This window comes from Equus quagga, chromosome 22 (assembly GCF_021613505.1).
Source record: "Equus quagga isolate Etosha38 chromosome 22, UCLA_HA_Equagga_1.0, whole genome shotgun sequence".
Taxonomy (NCBI): Eukaryota; Metazoa; Chordata; class Mammalia; order Perissodactyla; family Equidae; genus Equus; species Equus quagga.
Genome location: NC_060288.1, coordinates 14,763,716 through 14,781,448, shown reverse-complemented (window position 1 = coordinate 14,781,448; position 17,733 = coordinate 14,763,716). Strand labels below are relative to the sequence as shown.

The following is a 17,733-nucleotide window of genomic DNA, read 5'->3' as shown; positions in this document are numbered from 1 at the left end:
TAGGGAGTCTTTCAATATGCTTTCAAATTCGGCCTCCTCCCACCTTGCTGCCATGTGGATGCACTGTGTATAACTGGAGAGGCCCATATGAGATGAGGCGCCTTGTCATAATTCAATAGGAAATTAACATCAACCGCTCCCTGATAGAGTCTACCTTATGGGGAGAACAGGGCCAAGACAGTAGGTCTACCTGAGCCCTTCCAAATCCTGGCAATTAATCCAGGCCTGGCCTTGCAGACTTGAGAATCTAAGGCTCCCCATCAAGGTCGAGTCTGTTACCTCCGTCACTGCAGGTCCTGGAGTCCGAGGCCAGGCTGTCCGTGGAGCCCGTGGTGAAACTGACGTGGACGCCCCTGAAGGACGGGCTGAGGCTCTCTGCCAAGCCCTGGCTCACTTTTTCCAAATCAGAGCTGCTCTTGTTCATTTTTAAAAGGTGCCTGGAAAATGGAGGAACAAACAATAAAAGTAATTAATTTGGTTTCTTTTCAAAAACCAGGCTGATGGATCATGGACCTGCTATGCTTTTGACACCTGAACAACGCCAGCAAGTTTTGCAAAAATGATTTGGGGAAGAGAGAACAGGGGCTCTTCTGAAACATTAGGCACGTGCACGGTAGAAGATGTCTATGGTACAGTTAGGAGAAATGAGTCTATGAAGTTTAGACAAATGTCAAAATCATGATTTGGGAGGAACTGCCTTTATATTCTGATCTCATCTGCCAAAACATTTACGTCATCTATTACATTCTGTGTAACATCTCTACAAAGAAAAATTGAACATTATCATACAAGCCAGTGTATAGAGATATACAGAGACTGGGCAGCTTCTGCACAATCACAGAACAAGTGAATTGCAAATTAGGGACCAAAAATGTGGGATTTCTTTTTTACTCTCTTGACATCGCTTCAAAGGGTCTAGGTTGTTCCTCGGAATTAAGGAAAATTTTATTTCAATTTTAGCCAGACTCCTAGTGCAATGTTCACACAGAACCATGTTACCATAATCCTTATCAAAGAACTATGGAATAAATCTGCCCTTAGGCTTTCTAGGAAATCTTCTGTCGCATCCCTAGGACAGCATTTCCACCATATCAGGAACAGGAACACCAAGTTCAAGAAAAAAGAACTCGCCTTGGAGAAAAGAGTTCCATTATTAGGTAGAGTGTTTAGCTTATTGATTTCTCCTCCCCTGCTCTAAGCACCACATGAATATTCACTCGGACCTGACATTTTCACCACGCAGTGGGGCAAATCAATCCAGCTCTTTCCCTGTTGGTGGTAACCCAGATTTGTTTGAACTGATACTTCCTGATGAGATTGCTGTTCCCACTACAGCAGATCTATACCGCAATATCTGCTGTAGGAAAACTACAGTATTGTATTGACTTGGCATCAGAACGGCCTTATTTATGCACATGACCTTACAGTCAAGAATGTATCGATTGTTCTTTGTGTTCAACATTGCCAAGCCCTGAAGTGATCTTCACTGTCACTGGAATCCCTTGTTCTTTAACAGAAAAGTTTAGAGAAAGTTTGTTTGCTACTATGAAAAGTGCTCTTTAGAAACATACCTCTCTCTCCACCACCAACCCTTGGAAATACATGAAAAAATGTTTTAAAGGTGTTAAACCTAAGTGTGACAGTCACGGCAATGTTACGTCTAATAGTAGTCCTTATGTTTCACGTCACTGTGGGGATCTTGCAAATATCAAATCCTTAGGAAGTACTATGGCTGTAGATTATCTTTATTTTACCTTCTGGCAAAATATAATCACAGACAGGTTCATAAAATACTTTTATCCTCACCAGATCCATCAATAACGGCTTTTCCAGATGAAGCCAAGATATGAAGTTGTGAATAATGACAACTCCTGAATCCAGGAGAGGAGCCAGCTCTATGGCAACCCAACTACTGTGCCCCCGCCAAAGTGTCTCTGGAGTCTCTTGGTCTTCAGGCCCGGAAAACTGACAGGGGAGAAATTCCAGCGCCATAGCCGCTGAGCTGGCACAGCTCCCCGTGCCATAAACTTAGGAAAACACTCAGTGAAATGTATAGAAATAGATAAAACTAAAAAATACATAAACCTGTGCATATGTGAGTATACACACACACACAACTATTTAAACCAACAGCAAAGCAAAACATAAAAGTGTGCATATGTGAGTATACACACAGACACACACACAGACACACACAACTATTTAAACTAACAGCGAAGCATTGAAAGAAAGAAAAATTCCCAGGTGCCAGATGCAAAGAGGGAACTCAGTATCAGAGTGGGATAAGGGATGTTTCCACACGAAGTGCATGTTTGCTGTAGGTTTTAGCAGATGTTCTTTATCAGGTTAAGGAAGAGTGTTTCTATTCTAAGTTATCTAAACACTTTATCTTTTTAAATCATTTATAGTTTTTGGATTTTATCAAAGGCTTTTCCCACATCTATAAAAAAATCATATCGCTTTCCTTCTTTATTCTGCCAACGTGATGAACTACATTAATAACTTTTCTTAAATTGACCCATGCTTGCACACTTTGCAGAAACTTATTTTACTACACAATGCTGGATTTAGTTTTTCTAATATTCAATTTAAGATTTTTACATTTACTTTAAAATGTGAGCTTAGTCCATAATTTTTCTCTCTTGTACCGTTCTCGTCTAGTTTTGGTATAAAGGTCAAATTAGAGTCATGAAGCGACCTGGGTGACTTTTTCTCTTTTTCAATCACCTCACGTGGTTTGTATAAGACAGGGATGACGTGTCCCTCGAAAGATTGCGACAACTTGCCTGTACCACCATCTAGACCTGGTGGCAGTATATGTGAGATCAGTAAAGGTTTGTTTCTGATACATCTAGGGCCAATGTTTTCAGGACAGAGATCTAAGACACAGACCTCTGCATACAGGAACTTGCTATGTGACAAAGGTAGTGTTGCATCAGTGATGGAAGGAGGGACATGTCAGTTAATGACCCTCATACACTAGCTATTTACAGTAGGACAAAAAAAAAAAGGAAAGCAACGCTATATCTCACACCACGTACAAACATGAATTTTCAACAGAAAAAAACCCAAGATTTTAAAATCTGTTAGAAGAAAATCGAGAAAATCTTTATGATCTTGGCATATAGGGCAGGATCTCTTAAATGAGATTAAAAAAGAAAAAAGAACCATAAAGGAAAACATAGATAAATTTGATTACTTTAAAATTTAAAACTTCTGTCTGATAAAATAAAACACACCACAAAGAAAGTGAAAAAAAGCAAGCCTTGGAGTGGGCAACCCACACGTTTGCAATCTACATAACTGATAAAGGATTGGTATCCAGAACATCAAAAGAATGCAACAGACAGACAAATGACCCCATTCAAAAAAGGGCAATGAACACAAGCAGACAATTCAAAAAGAAAAAAAAAATCAATCAACACATGAAAAGGTGATCAAACTTAGTAGTTATCAGATTTAAAAAACAACATTCCATTTTACACCTATCAGATCAGTCTGGCAATATCAGATATTGTTAAAGATGTGGGAAAATGGGAAGTTTCTTGCACTGTCTGTGGGATTGAAGATCGGTACACACACTCACATACACACACACACACTCTGGATAACACTTTGATGAATCCTGTAAAGTTGAATATGCATATTCCTGTAATGAACTTGTGCCATTTTTAGGTATATATATCCTTGAGCGATGATATTCAAATGACTAGTAGTGAATGAATGGCTAAGTCAATTTAGTGAGCCACGGCAGTTTATTGACCAGCAGTTTATTTTAATAAACTAGAACAGACCAGAAAATATGAAAATATGTTGTAAGGATTTGTGAAACTTTGCGTGTGAAACTTTTGTTTCAGGGGTGTGTGTGTTGGATAACCATATTAAATATATTTCTTTTGTGGGTTCTGGTTAAAAGAAGGTTAAAAATCATTGCTCTAGAATAGGGGTCAACAAACTTTTCCTTAAAGGGACAGATGGTAAATGGTTTAGGCACGTGGGTCATACGGTGTCTGTTGCAACTACTCAACTCTGCTGTTTTAGCAGGAAAGAAGCCACAGACTGTATGTAAATAAATGGGCATGTTTTCCAGCAAAATTTTACTTACAAACACAGCTGGCTGGCTTGTGGGCTGTAGATTACTAACTCCTGGTCTAGAACAGCCTTGTCCAATAGAAATGTAACGCAAGACATACATATAATTTAAATTTTTTTAGTAGCCAAATTATAGGTGAAATTCATTTTAATAACATTTTATTTAACAACATATATAAAAATATTGTCATTTCAGCATGCAATGAATATAAAAATTATTAATGAGATACTTTACATTCTTCCTTTTTCATTCTAAGTCTTCAAAATCTGGTGTGTATTTTATATTTACAGCACATTGCAATTTAGACTGGCCACATTTTAAGCTAGCGGCTACCGTATGTACGGTGCAGATCTAGAGAAACTTTCATACATGGACAAGGTTGTTTGCAGTGTTACTAATAGCAAAAACAAAATTGTAATCAGTCCAATGTCCATCAATAAAGAAATGGATACATTGTGGTATATAGTCTTATAATGGAATACTATATACCGTTCAAAAATAAATGAACTCGATTTTAATGTACCAACGTGAAAATGATTCTTCAAATGTTGAATATTAAAAGTAGCTTGCAAAAGGCTCAAGTACAATGTGATACCATTTATATATGTTTTAAAACACATAACAATGCTATATATTTTTTGGATATCCCATATATGTAGTAAAATGGAAATACTACTCATCAAATTCAAGATAGGAATTACTCTGAGTAGCAATGGGAAATTGAAATGGAAATAGGGAGGGATCTTCCACTGTACCCGTAATATTTTATTTAAAAAAATCTAAAACAAATGGAAAAATGTTAATACTTGAAAAATCTTAGGGGGACACATAAGAGTTAAATTATTCTTTGCACTTCATTGTTTGCTTGAAATATTTGATAAATTGAAAATGAACATTCTAGAAGGAAACAAAGTCACTAGAGCCTGAATAAGCACAGGGCCACTCCTGTTGACTTGTTGCTGAGCCTCTGAAAGGCAAACAGCACAATGGATGACCCAGTGGGATTTCCAGCAGGCCCCACATGAGGGTTGGTTCCACCACAGAAGAGCCTGGTGAATGGAAAAAGTTATTTCTCACACCCAATGACTCTTCTGAGACTTAGGGGATTAATCCTTCTGCATCTAGTCACCATGAGGGAGAATTTACAGCTTCGAAGACTCACCAAGAGAATGCAGATAAAATCAGACGATTCCTGTGATCACAGGATAAGTTCTTCACAGCGGTGTGTGTGTTTGTGTGTGTCTGTGTGTGTGTGTGTGTGTGTACAGGAAAGTGGGGAGTCTCCAAAAGGAGACCTTGGTAAATCTTAGTATCCTAGCCACAAAGGGAGTTTTCATGGCGTCTCAGGATATTACTGCTGTTTCTCTGCTCAAAAAACTCCAGAAGCCCAGGTTCCCACCAGGTAACTAAAACCCAACAGGCATCTGGAACGCTCAGGTGTATGGGGAGGGAAAGCAGTGACCTTCCCTCTGAAGAGCAAAATCTTGGGAGTGAAGACTCTTTCCTATGAACTGCATCGAAAATCTTCCACCTTGGAAACTCATGTAATCTGCACTCTTAGAGAACTGCCACTTTAGCTAGGGAATAAGCAAAACCACATCAGATTTATAAATAAAAGAGGAAGCTTGCTGTCAGGGCAGAGCCAGACGCCCCAGTGGTTTTTATGTCTTCCATCTCTGTGTGCAAGAGGTTTCTTAAGAATCTCTGGAAAAGGCTTAATATTCCAAAGGTGACTTTTCTGAGCCTTACTGGATTGTTCTGTCAGACATAGGCTAAAGGACAATCCGAGCGCACTCAACAATGCACGGCAAGACTATACTTCTTTTTGTCCAAGGCACTTTTCCCTCATTAATGATAGTTTGATTTGTCTTTCATAAAACTGGTGCAAACCATCTAGAAGATGAAATTGGATGTCATGTAATTTAAGGAAGTGGCTTCAATGGGCCAAAACCACATACTCTGGTCTTTCCTCTTTGGGTGGTGAATAACATTCTTATCAGCTGCGGCGAGAGCACGGCCCGCACAGATGTCTTTGCTCCCTCGGTGTGATAAATGGCTTGTGCTTGCTCAGACTTCCTCTCCTGCCTCCCCTTCTTGATTAGACACAGTCACAGGAGATGAGGGTGAAATACACGGCCAGTGGCACAGTGTCCTCAGAGACTCGGAGCCCCGCAGCTGCTGCCCAGTGTTTTCAGAATGGCTTTTCCCCTCATTGTCCTTAGAGAAAGAAGCCTTGCCAGAAGTTTTCTCCGTACTGTATTGGTAGAAAGCTGGAAAAAAATATCCAGCCGGAAGAGCCATCTGCTAGACTTCCTCATTTGTAGGAACAAGCCTCATCTAAAAATACTCCCCAAGCTTTCAGAATGTCCGAAATTCCTAACAGAGGCTGGGCCCTGGTGTGTCGCAGAGACTGTACCTCCGACTTCACATGGTTGCTAGAATCTTCATATGACAGCACAAGCGCAAGTGCGACAGAGGGAAATTGTCATTCTCACCTCCCTGACTTTTGTTTAGTTCACACAGATTACTTGGTTCAGAGCTTTTTGCCTCTGGAACGGAAGATACGAAAACTCAACGCTCGCGAGCAGTTTTAGACCAGCTCTCTAGACCCCAGGACACATTCACACCCCCAAGACTTTGCATTGGTCAAATTCACTGCCAAGTTTAGTATGACCTGGAGAAGACCTGGGAGGGAGCTCTAAAGGCACGCACATGTTAGATAATTCTAGATACATTCTTTCAGTTACCAAGAGAAGTGAAAACAGGTTGGTTTTAGATGCAAATAAATCAAGTCACGCCTAAACCAAAGAAGAACCACCTCTTACCATCCTAGACTCCAGCCCGGGGTGCCGTCCTCATCAGCATGGCCTCCCGGAGCCCCGTGCCGGGCTGGACCAGCGGCTGCGGGGTCCCGTAGCGCAGCCTGGAGGATGAAGGGCCAGCTACAGCGGCCGGGAGTGCCCTGTCAGCCTGCTGTGAATTCACCAGCCCAGAGCTCTCCGTTTCCCCTCAGTTCCTCTCTCACTTTTCTATAAAATGCACTTCCTGCAACAGCACAGGAAAATAGGGACGGCTCTGCCCATGACCTGCAGCTTTCAATCTCCAATTGCTTTGTTGGGCTCCATCATTAGAAGCAATTCTCCCTCTAAAATACATTGTTTCACCCCATTTATTCTCTGCCGTTGGGCCACATCCTAAAGTCAAAAATCATTAAGCGATTCAAGCTGAAAAGCCAGGGTTACATGGTGAACAAGAACACCCAGTTATTAACTTATCTTATGCCTGTATGACCTGCAGGGCGTCCCCCGTCCCGTCTATCCTGAATACCATTCCCAGGTTTTTCGACAAATAAATACTGACTTCCTGCTCTGTGCTGAGCACTGGGTTAGGCACTGGGATACAAGAGTAAGTAGAGATGACACCATCCCTGCTTCAACAAAGCTGCAATCTGGTTGATAAATATTTATCGAGCTCCTATAAAAAAGAATACGGAGGGTTCTGTATACTTGACACACATCTTCAGAAAAGATTGCAGCCTTGAAGCAGAGCATCCTGACTAAAAATCTTTCTAAAATACTGCTCTCATAATGATGGCTGACCCCGAAGAGCCTTACACAGAGCTCTATAAGGATTCTCGACCTCGGCCACCATATTGGATCAGCTCAGGTCCTCTGTGGCGACAGAAACACACACCCCAGGTTTTCTTTGACACTCTCGATTTCAAATACTGCCCCTCCCCCCCCATCTATACATTAGAACACATGCCTAGATTTCTTGTTTGGAAAAAAATTATCACCATTTTGGTTAATATACTCCTACTTCCCCTCATAAACCCTTTGCTCCAATTGGGCTAGTCTCTCATTGTCCCCAAAGCATAGTGCATTCCTGTCCCCTCCCCACCCTGGCACAAAGGAAACAATTCTCTCTCCCCTTCAAACCTTTTTCATCCTCAAGCAACAGTATCACTTACCTACAAATCCCTCACAAGCCATTTTCAGTCTTCTCTGTCTGGTGTCCCCTCTGGAACTCTCACTGAACTGAGTCTGATTCATATCACTGAGCGTTCGGTTATAATCCTAGTTAGATTATTCTAATTGTTTCATGTGAAATAGGCTTGTTACCATCCCCAAATTGTAAACCGTTTGAGGAGCTGTGTCACAGGCAGGACATGCTGGAACACAGAGCAATTATTAAATACTTCTTGAGTTTATCTGCCTCTGTTTCAATAACTCGGTGGCATCTGAGAGAATAAATGTTTCCTTTAAGAAAAGAATTACATTTGCCTGGCAAAACTTGCAAAAGACAGGACACTGAGCAAACAAGCCTCAGGAAAGCTGGATTCCATAGCGGAACCTTTCTCACATCTACGAAAAACACCAGTTCCCAAATATCCTGAATTTGCATACATCTTAGTTTTTAAATTTTTTTTTTTCCAGGAGATGGGATGAGAAAGGTAGATCACTAAGCTGGAAAGGTTTTTATTGTTTTTGTCTTTGGTGCTCTTTGATGAAGATGCTAAGGAGTTCTTTTGCAAGAGTCCAAGTGCCACCTGAAAGGACTAATGTCTTCGTTCTGCTCTGGGGGCCTGTTTCCCCACTGATTTGTTTGCATGTATAAAGATAGGAAATCAGTTTCATTTTAGGTCAGATGACTTCCATGGTCCCCACCCTGCAGGCCTGTTAATTTGCATTTGCAGTTAACGCACTAGTGACCACTGGGGCTCTGCAAGCTGAAAAACCCTTTGGTTCCACCTAAAGATGAAGGCACTTTGCATTCAGTGGAACCATTTAAAAATAAGAATAAAGCCATACTTATTTTTAAAGATAGACACATACACACGTTTAGGTCACTGGTTAGTTTTAGACAAGGATAAAAAGGTTTAAATAAGTCAAATGGAAATTTGCAGGCATTTGCCCTGACTATATGCAGATATACTTTGGCAGTGAGGGAAGCAAATATTTTTTTTTTTTTTTTTTTTTTAAAGATTTTTATTTTTTCCTTTTTCTCCCCAAAGCCCCCCGGTACATAGTTGTGTATTCTTTGCTGTGGGTTCCTCTAGTTGTGGCATGTGGGACGCTGCCTCAGCGTGGTCTGACGAGCAGTGCCATGTCCGCGCCCAGGATTCGAACCGACGAAACACTGGGCCGCCTGCAGCGGAGCGCGCGAACTTAACCACTCGGCCACGGGGCCAGCCCCGGGAAGCAAATATTTTTAAAAGATGACCTTTCAGGTTTCAGAAAATCAAAGTCCTTTACTTGCAGCCCCAGTCTGCATAGTTGTGTCTGTTCCTAAAGAAGCTCTGGGCTGCCTGGTCCAGGAGTGAGGACGGCAGATGTGTGGAGTTACCTAGCATGGGGAGGGTTCAGCGAAGGCTGAGGACAGGGAGACAGGCTGTTGAGGAGCAGGGAAGCGAGAGCTGCGGAACTCATGACCCCATCGCCCAGTCCACCGCACTTTCATCTCCCGCGCGTTTGCCTAAGAACAATGAGTGTCCCACTCCTGGCCTGGAAAGTCAAGGAGGACGCTCTTACATCTCTGCACACAAGGGGCAGATGGGAAGAAAAGATGAAAAGAAGGAGATGAAGAACAAAGGGAAGTCAAGACTGAGCAAGTGCAATCCACAGAGCGGCACCTCCCACCAGGTGCCCAGCCTACGTGCCAGCACAGTGTGAGAGGACCCTCAGGAGCCTTTGGGAAGAACAGCGATACAAGCATATGAATAACTTCCCAGATGGACTTCAGAGTCACCTAGGAAGGCCACTGATGTGGTGCTTAAGGGCATGAACACTGGGGCTTCACTGCCTGGGTTTAGGTCCTGGCGCCAGTGTTTACTGGCTGACGGCTGAGTGCCTTGGAAAAGGCACTTAATCTCTGTGCTTCAGCTTCCCCTCTACAAAATGAGGATAACAATAACACTTATCTCATGGGGCTGTTAGGAAGATTCAATGAGTTAATATTTAATAAGTGCTAAAAACAGCGTCAGGTACATCGAAAGTGCTAGTAATATAGAAAGATGGATGGATAGATGGATGGATGGATGGAAGACAGAGACACAGACAGAGAGAGGAGTTCAGCAGCTGCCAGTAAACCCGGTAATTCTTTTGGCTACCTGGATGGAAGCAGAAAACAGCAGACGGGCTAGAGATCTCACTCTCTCCGGATACTTCCACTTTATTATGGTTCTTTAAAGAAACCCAAAGAAAGATGTTCATCAGGGTGATGCCTTGAGGACATGCATTATTCTAAAATAACTAGGAAAAGCTGACTGGTTCATCAACCAGACCTCAGTTTGAATCAGTCTTCAAGAGCTGGGTAATTTATAGAGTAGCCCCCCTGGTTAGGGGCTGACATACTTCTCAGCTAACCAGGTTGCTTAGCTTCTTATACAAAAATTTTGAAACAAAAGAGCCTCTTTTATTATATAAATCTGCCTTCTCCCTACAAAAAAAAGAACCTCCCATGATTCCTTCCCCCTTCACACCACGTCCCCACCCTCCAGCACACAGAGGACTCTGGAGATTAAACCAAAACAGTAGTGAGCTGTTACTCACCAACTTGGGAGTCGCTGCTGTTCTAGTCCTGACCTATTCCTGCTGGAATCCATCCACCAAGAAGATCTGTGCCTCACCAGAATCTTTTTGTTGCTAAACTATTGGTTTTGGCAACCCTGCTTTCAGAATTATCTCTCCCTTCTTCTCTTGATTCAGCGAATACTTCAAATCCACTTTGTTGACCCAGCTTCTGAGCCCAACTATTTGGCTTAAGAAATCTGTGTGTATTTATATTAGACTTCATTCCTGCCCTCCCGGCTTGGGAGATTCAGGCTATTTGTAACAAAGCTACCAGGAAGATCTACTTCTTCACTCCCTGCTCTGGTCTAGCCTGCTGCCTAGTAAGGATGAGGTTCCTCTCCCACTCCCAAGTCAGTTGCTCAGCACTCTCTTACCTGCTCCTCAAAAGCTTCATCTCCCTGTCCCTCAGCCTTAGCTGAAACCTGCTCCCCCCCCCCCCGCCCCCAGGTAAGGGTTCTGGTCACCCAGTTTCAGGGTGGGGGAGGCTCCTAACACCATGAATTCTCAGACAGCAGCTGGGTGTCCTACAATTCAACTCAATTCTGACACTGTCTACCCAGAGATAACATCAGGTCCCAAAGGTTAAGAGCTCAGTCCCACAAGACTGCCGTCTGTTGCAGATGCCAATTGCAAGTCCAGGTTGTCACCTGTGCTTCGGGCTGACCAGCTACAGATTGGAGGTTCCAAAGACCCCGCTCCTCGACTTTGACTAATTTGGTAGAGCAGCTCCCAGAACTCAGAGAAACATTTTACTTAAAAAGATACAACTCAGGAACAGCCAGATGGAAGAGATGCGTAGGGCAAGGTATGTGGGAAGGAGCGTGGGGCTTCCATGCTCTCTCTGAGTGCGCCACTCTGCCCACATCTCCACATGTTCACCAACCTGGAAGCTCTCTGAACTCCATCCTTTTGGGGTTTTATGGAGGCTTTGTTACACAGGCATGATTGATTAAATCATTTAAATCATTGGACACTGGGGATTGATTCAATGTCCTGCCCCTTTCTCCTCTCCAGGCGGTCAACCCTCTAATCACATGGTTGGTTTCCCCGGCAACCACCTCCATCCTTAGGTGGGATCCAAAAGTCACCCAATTAACATAATAAAAGACATGTTTATGGCTCTCAGCACTTGGGAAATTCTGAGTTTCAGGAACTCTGTGCCAGAAACGGACAAAGACCAAATACATATTTCTTATAAATCACAACATCACACCAGGTAACTCCAAACATCTTCCATCTTTCCCCTTGCACTGGGCAGCCCAATGCTTCTCTGGGAAAGACCACAACTATGCAGACTGGAACCACAATTAATTCACGCTTCCTCCCTTCAGCCAGCTCTTGGGGCCGCCTCGCAATCCTTGCACTTGACCTCTCATTCTCCAAAGAGCTGTTCCAAACATTCATCACTTTTCTTGATGTTCTTAATCACCATCCTTACCTCTTTCCAGTAAGTCCTCTCTCTCTCTCCATGGTCTACAGTCTCTCTTCCTGTTCATATTTACTTCAAGTACAGAAAGGTGAATCATATGCCTCAATTAATGATACACTCTCCCTTTGATCTCCACCTTCCCTTCACCCCATCTCCAGTCTAATTCTCTACTTTCCCAATTTCCCAGGTACTCACACTGTATTTCCTTGGACATATATATATTATCTTTGGATTTATCTTTAAAAAAGATAGAGTGTAACTTGGTTTTAAATTTATGTTAATTACATTGTGTTACAGATTTTGTTCTGTTTCTTAGTTATTTCACTCAATACTAGTTTAAGGTCCATCCATTCTGTCCATAGCTTCTGATCGCTGTTAAGTATTTCATTTCATACTCACTACATCTGACTTTTCTATTTCCCTAGAGATGAATATGTGGATTTGCTCCAACTACCTGCTCCTGTGAACAAAGTGGTAATGATCTCCTTTGTATATGTCCCCTTACTGACGTATGTGTGTGTTTCTCTGAGGCATATACTTAGGATGAGGATTGTGGGGGCATAGTGTATTCTTATACTTAGTTTTACTGCGTAATTCAAATTAGGTCCACCTACAACAAGTCCTCACTATTTAGTGATTCAGTGGCTGTCAAGATCAAGAAAATCTCAGACTCTGAACTGTAGGAAGAGTGTCTTTCGTTATCTTTCTCTGCTTTTCTAGGCAGCATGGACAAGCACTGAGAGTAGGATAAGAAGCAGGATTAAGGGGCCGGACTAAGGATTCGCTGTACAGACAACGTCCCTGTTTCAAGTTTTGGAGAGAAGACATTTTGAGAGATTTGAAGGGCAGTCACCAAGCACATATAACAGATGCGCGAATATTCCCTTCCTGGTTTTCTTCTACTTTCTCTTAGGAAGACATGCTCTGTCCCCAAGGTGAACATCTCTATGAAAAAGATAGCCTAACATCACCAGTCAAGAAGACTCAGAAAAATTATATGTACTATGTACTAGGAAAACATAGTTTTGTTCTTATTTCCCAAACTTAAATTCCACTTTCAAACTATCCCTTCAAAAGATTGACACACCTCCTGCCCCTTGCCATCACCCTCCAATCAGGCGCATAGATAATCAGTGCTACAAGCTGAAGAGAGTAAGGCTCAGTGAACATACATTGTTTAACACGTTTTAAGGACTGAAAAAGCAAGTTTAAGGTCTATAAAGAGAAATGGTACTTTAAATAATGGACAATTGACTTAATGGTAACTGTTATTTACTAAAATATAGAGCTCCAAAAACTTATGAAATATTCATCATCACTCATTACAACTCATGAAATATTCATAATTACTCATTAAGAAGAAACAAAACATTCTGTCATGACAGTCTGAAATTTGAGGTTGTAATCAAAGAGGATGGCCATCTTTTGCCAAACACGTTGCTTAGGTCTGCCTGAGCTGGACAGACCACAGATCCCCTCCCAGGTATGGGAACACTTAAATTCTTCAATTAGTAGGAAGAACAGTCCTTGACCATCAATGATTTTGCATTATAGATGATAAATTCTAGATTCTAAAGCTGGATTGGCAAATAGCTGGCACACGTGTCTGCACTCCTCGCTTACATAGCCCGCCTTCCTGAAGGAGGCGCACGGCCTCACTGTTTTCCACGTGGAGCTGCAGACTGCTACTCCAGTTGACTGGTAGCGGTGTGGAGGATGCAATCTAAATGCCCTCAAGATTCAAGAACATGCGGTCACAACATCTTCCTTTTGATCTGTACATATTAACAACTATTTGAAGTGCTATCCCCACTATGGCTGATTTTTAAATTCCAAAGACTCTTCTTCTCTTTCTTCCTGATCTTCAAGGTCATATTACTTATTAATATGTCGATTTAGCTCAATGATTCTCGTGCTTATCCAGTGTGGTTGTGTTTTCATTCATTTTGACTGCTGTATGGAGCTCCTGAAGAGCAGGAGCCATTCTGAAGGGCTGTCTACAATTCAGGCACATCCAGTGGTAACACCACCAGTTACTTGCCTAGGTCTTAGACTTTGGGAAAGTTTTTATAGCACATTAGTAGGCATGAAATGGCTAAAAACCAACTACCAGGAAGTCACGGGGATCATGTGATAGTGATAGATACTAAAATCAACTGGAGAATAGAATATATGAATAAAAAGGGAAGGATTTTTTTAAAGCAGTCTTTAATGTGGAAGTTCCCCTTCTCCCCTAATGAGGAACAGTTATTTATATGTCTTCCTGTTAGAGAAGCACAGAGGAGAAGCCCTCCAGCGCATCAGACAAAGGCTAATTGAAGCAAGGACTTCTATAGAGCGATATGGGGACAGCATGAACACCCTTAACACCCAAAATTTTTAGGAATCTGCCCACAAGTTCATAGAAAGAAATTAACAAGCAATTCCAACACAAAGAGGAAGACACTGATCTTAAACTGAAAGTTATGAGCTGCCTGCAGAAAGGGACGCTGAGTGTTCGTTGCACTTTGTTTATCGACCCTGCTAGAGGGAAATGCAAGCTGTTTCATGAACACGTTCACAATCCCAAAATAACAACAAATCACTTGCACCACAAACAGGGAAAACTTCTCACCAACTGGTGTGTTCCACACCCAAAAAGTAGGCCGGCCATTTTAGGAACAAAGTCCCTCTGATCACTTCATGGACAGAGAGCGCTTGATCATACAGCTCAGGCTTGTGTTTGCAATTGGACCCAGAAAGCATGGAAAATCTATTCTCGGAGAGGCAAAACCACACCCTAGAATTCCTTGCAACTCACTGATGGGGGAAAAAAGTCCTTAGGTGATTACTACCTGAAAGACACATTCTTGTGGCAAGAGGGCTGGCTCCACACACCTGCTCAGCTTTAAAAAAAAAATCAGAGTAAGAACCCAGTTGCAAAAGTGAAATGTACAATCTTTGGAGAGTAATTAATCCATGAAAGGATGCATTGTGCCCACATGGTGTTTGCCCACCTTGAAGCATTAATAATTATTAACTTCAGCTTCTTTAACTCAAGGTGACAATGTTCTGCTGAGCAAGACTAGCCACAGAATTAGAATGGGGTAGCCAGTGAAAACTCAGGCCAAGATGTATAGTTCACTCCAGGCTTTTTTTTTCTAATTCAATAATCCTTTATTGAATACCTACTACGTACCAGGCACTGTGCTAAGGTATCCTATGGGAAAGTCAAAGAAAAATGTATGAAACATGGTCCCTGTACTCCCAGGAGTTTACAATTTCTTGAGGAGATATAAACATGGACTCACTCCAACGCAGTGCAAGCAAGACACACTGTGTTAATCACCAAAACAGAGGCAGAAACAGAGCACACGGGCAACCCAGAGACCTGGGTTTCAGAAAGATACTTTGATACAAGTATTTAAAGCTACTTATTCCTTTCTTCAACATTTCTTGATGTGCTAAGCATAGTTAAGCGCTTTTGGAAAAATTGAAATAAACAAAGCATGGTCTCTGCCTACAACTATTTGACAAACATTTCTTGAGCATCTATTATGTGCCGGGCACCAAAGAGGATACCATGGAATTACACACAGCTAAGTATGCTGTTTACCCTCAAGGAGCATCTGTCCTTTTTATTTTATTTTTATTTTATAAATGGTTTACATGCCTATACTAAACTTGATCTTGGATCAGGTCAAAAGACAGTTCAAGGAAAGGCTATTCTTTCACTGTTCCTGGGCACCACGCTGAGCTCACCTTTGCATTACTGAACAGAGCACGGAATGTGGGGAGAATCCAGAAGCTACCAGAGCCAGCCTCATTAAAGGGAATCAAAGCGGGGCTGTGACTTTTTGCCTTGCAGGGGGCAGAATATAAACTTGCATTGTTGATACAAGTGCTTTGTTTTGTTTTTCAAGCTCGGTGTGCATGAGTGGGGGGCATTTTCTCCCCCTGAAATATCCCCAGTAGTCATTCCCCCCTCCTTGACCTCTAGCCTACTTATTTCAGTTTTGTCAAAAAGGCTAAAAATAGAGAAGATTCTTGAAGCAAATATAGTGCTTTCTCATACAAACTGTGATTTTCAAAATGCCACACGAAAAAAAGCCCGTTACGCATCAAGACTATGGGATTTCCTAGTAAGCTGCTGCCATCCCACTGTAATCCACTACAGTGAAAAGTGCCTCGAGAATAAAGCATCTGGAGCTTTAATCAGATTGGCTATGGAGTCTGGAGACAAATGCCCATTCCACTCCCATCCTCGGGGCTCACGCTGAGAGACCATGTTACAGAGAGACCACACAATGAAGTCATTTCGATTCCTCTGGTTAGCAAAGTGGCCACTTTTGTGGACAGAAAAGTGCTCCATCTATGACACTGTCACCACCTGTCTGCTGAAGCAACATGGGTGGGAGGGAGGGAGAGAGGGGAATTAAGAATGAGTAAAGCCGAGACTCAGTCTCCACTGTTCAGAATCCCCAGAGCTGGGGAGAAACTTAAGCAGTGGGTTAAAATTACAACCAGCATGAGTGATAACTTAAAAACAAAAACATCTCTCACTTTCTTGGAGAAACTTTTCTTCCTTTTGATTGGTCTCACCTGGGTGGGGCCAGACCGTTTGGCAACTAAAACCATATAAACTTGTCTTATTTCTTATTCACTTGCCGTCCTCCAATTCCACCTGAGTTCAGGCCTATTGTCCTAATTTGGGATTTCTTTGTGATCTGCTTGTCTCCCTAATTAAATGATTCTCCCTCAACTGACCTTGTCACTCAAAAGCCATAAGTCATTTAAGACCAGGTTTGCATCCGAGAAGAAATAAAAGGCAGAAATAAATTTGATTCTTTTGCATCTTAATTATTTCCCCAGGCACTGCTGTTCTCATTAAACAACCTTAAGCCTTGAATGTGACATTTAAACTAAGAAATCCACACTTCCTTCGGGCAGTTTTTAGTTTCTTAAGCACCAGTACTTGTCGATCCTCACCTTCTAACTCAGCCCTAAACTGGGGCACGGGTGACCCAGAGATTCGGTGGGGTCCGTCAGTCTAAGTACGTGTTAGTTTGTGTGAGCAGGATGTTGCCTTGGCAACAGGAACTATGGAAGGACCCAGACTCTGCCTTACCTGCCCAGGAGGTGAGCTGGACACCTCTAATGGGCTTTCAGCAGATTAAATGAGCACCGAGCGCCTCTGTCCTCCACGGCAGAAACCTCCAGAGCGAGAGGTTTCTCAGGAATCCCAATGGGAGTTTACAGAGGACAACCTCTCAGATAGATAAGCTGCTGCCAAACATTCGAAACCAGACCACAGGAAAGCCGAGTCCTTCTCAACATCTATTTTTTTTTTCCCCTCCAAGTCAGAGTCACTTTTGTCAAACAGGACCATAGGCAAGCCGGAACATTATTCTCTGTTCTTCCATAGTGGCCCTGGAAAGCAGATGGATCGAAGGAAGTGTAAGTGAAAAGTCACACTGCCCTGTATGAAACGACCCTTTCTCCAGAGTTTTGCGTGTGTATAATACACATCATGAGATCCGTTATCTTTGCTTGCAGGTGAAGCTGATCCTTAGAAATAAGACTTATTTAACAGACGGCCCATGTGAAGACGTTAAGTGAGCCTTGTATGCTGCTCAAAGACCTTCTAACACTTCTCCATC

The 17,733-nt window shown here is 42.3% G+C and overlaps 1 protein-coding gene across 1 annotated transcript in view; it reads right to left on the bottom strand.

Moving 5' to 3' along the window:
- Nucleotides 1–17,733, bottom strand: part of PRAG1 (PEAK1 related, kinase-activating pseudokinase 1) — a 48,356-nt gene that overhangs the window by 19,590 nt on the left and 11,033 nt on the right. Inside the window, exon 4 of the mRNA XM_046648688.1 lies at nt 280–437. Within this exon, the coding sequence (XP_046504644.1) occupies nt 280–437 (158 nt within the window). The remainder of the gene's footprint in view (nt 1–279; nt 438–17,733) is intronic.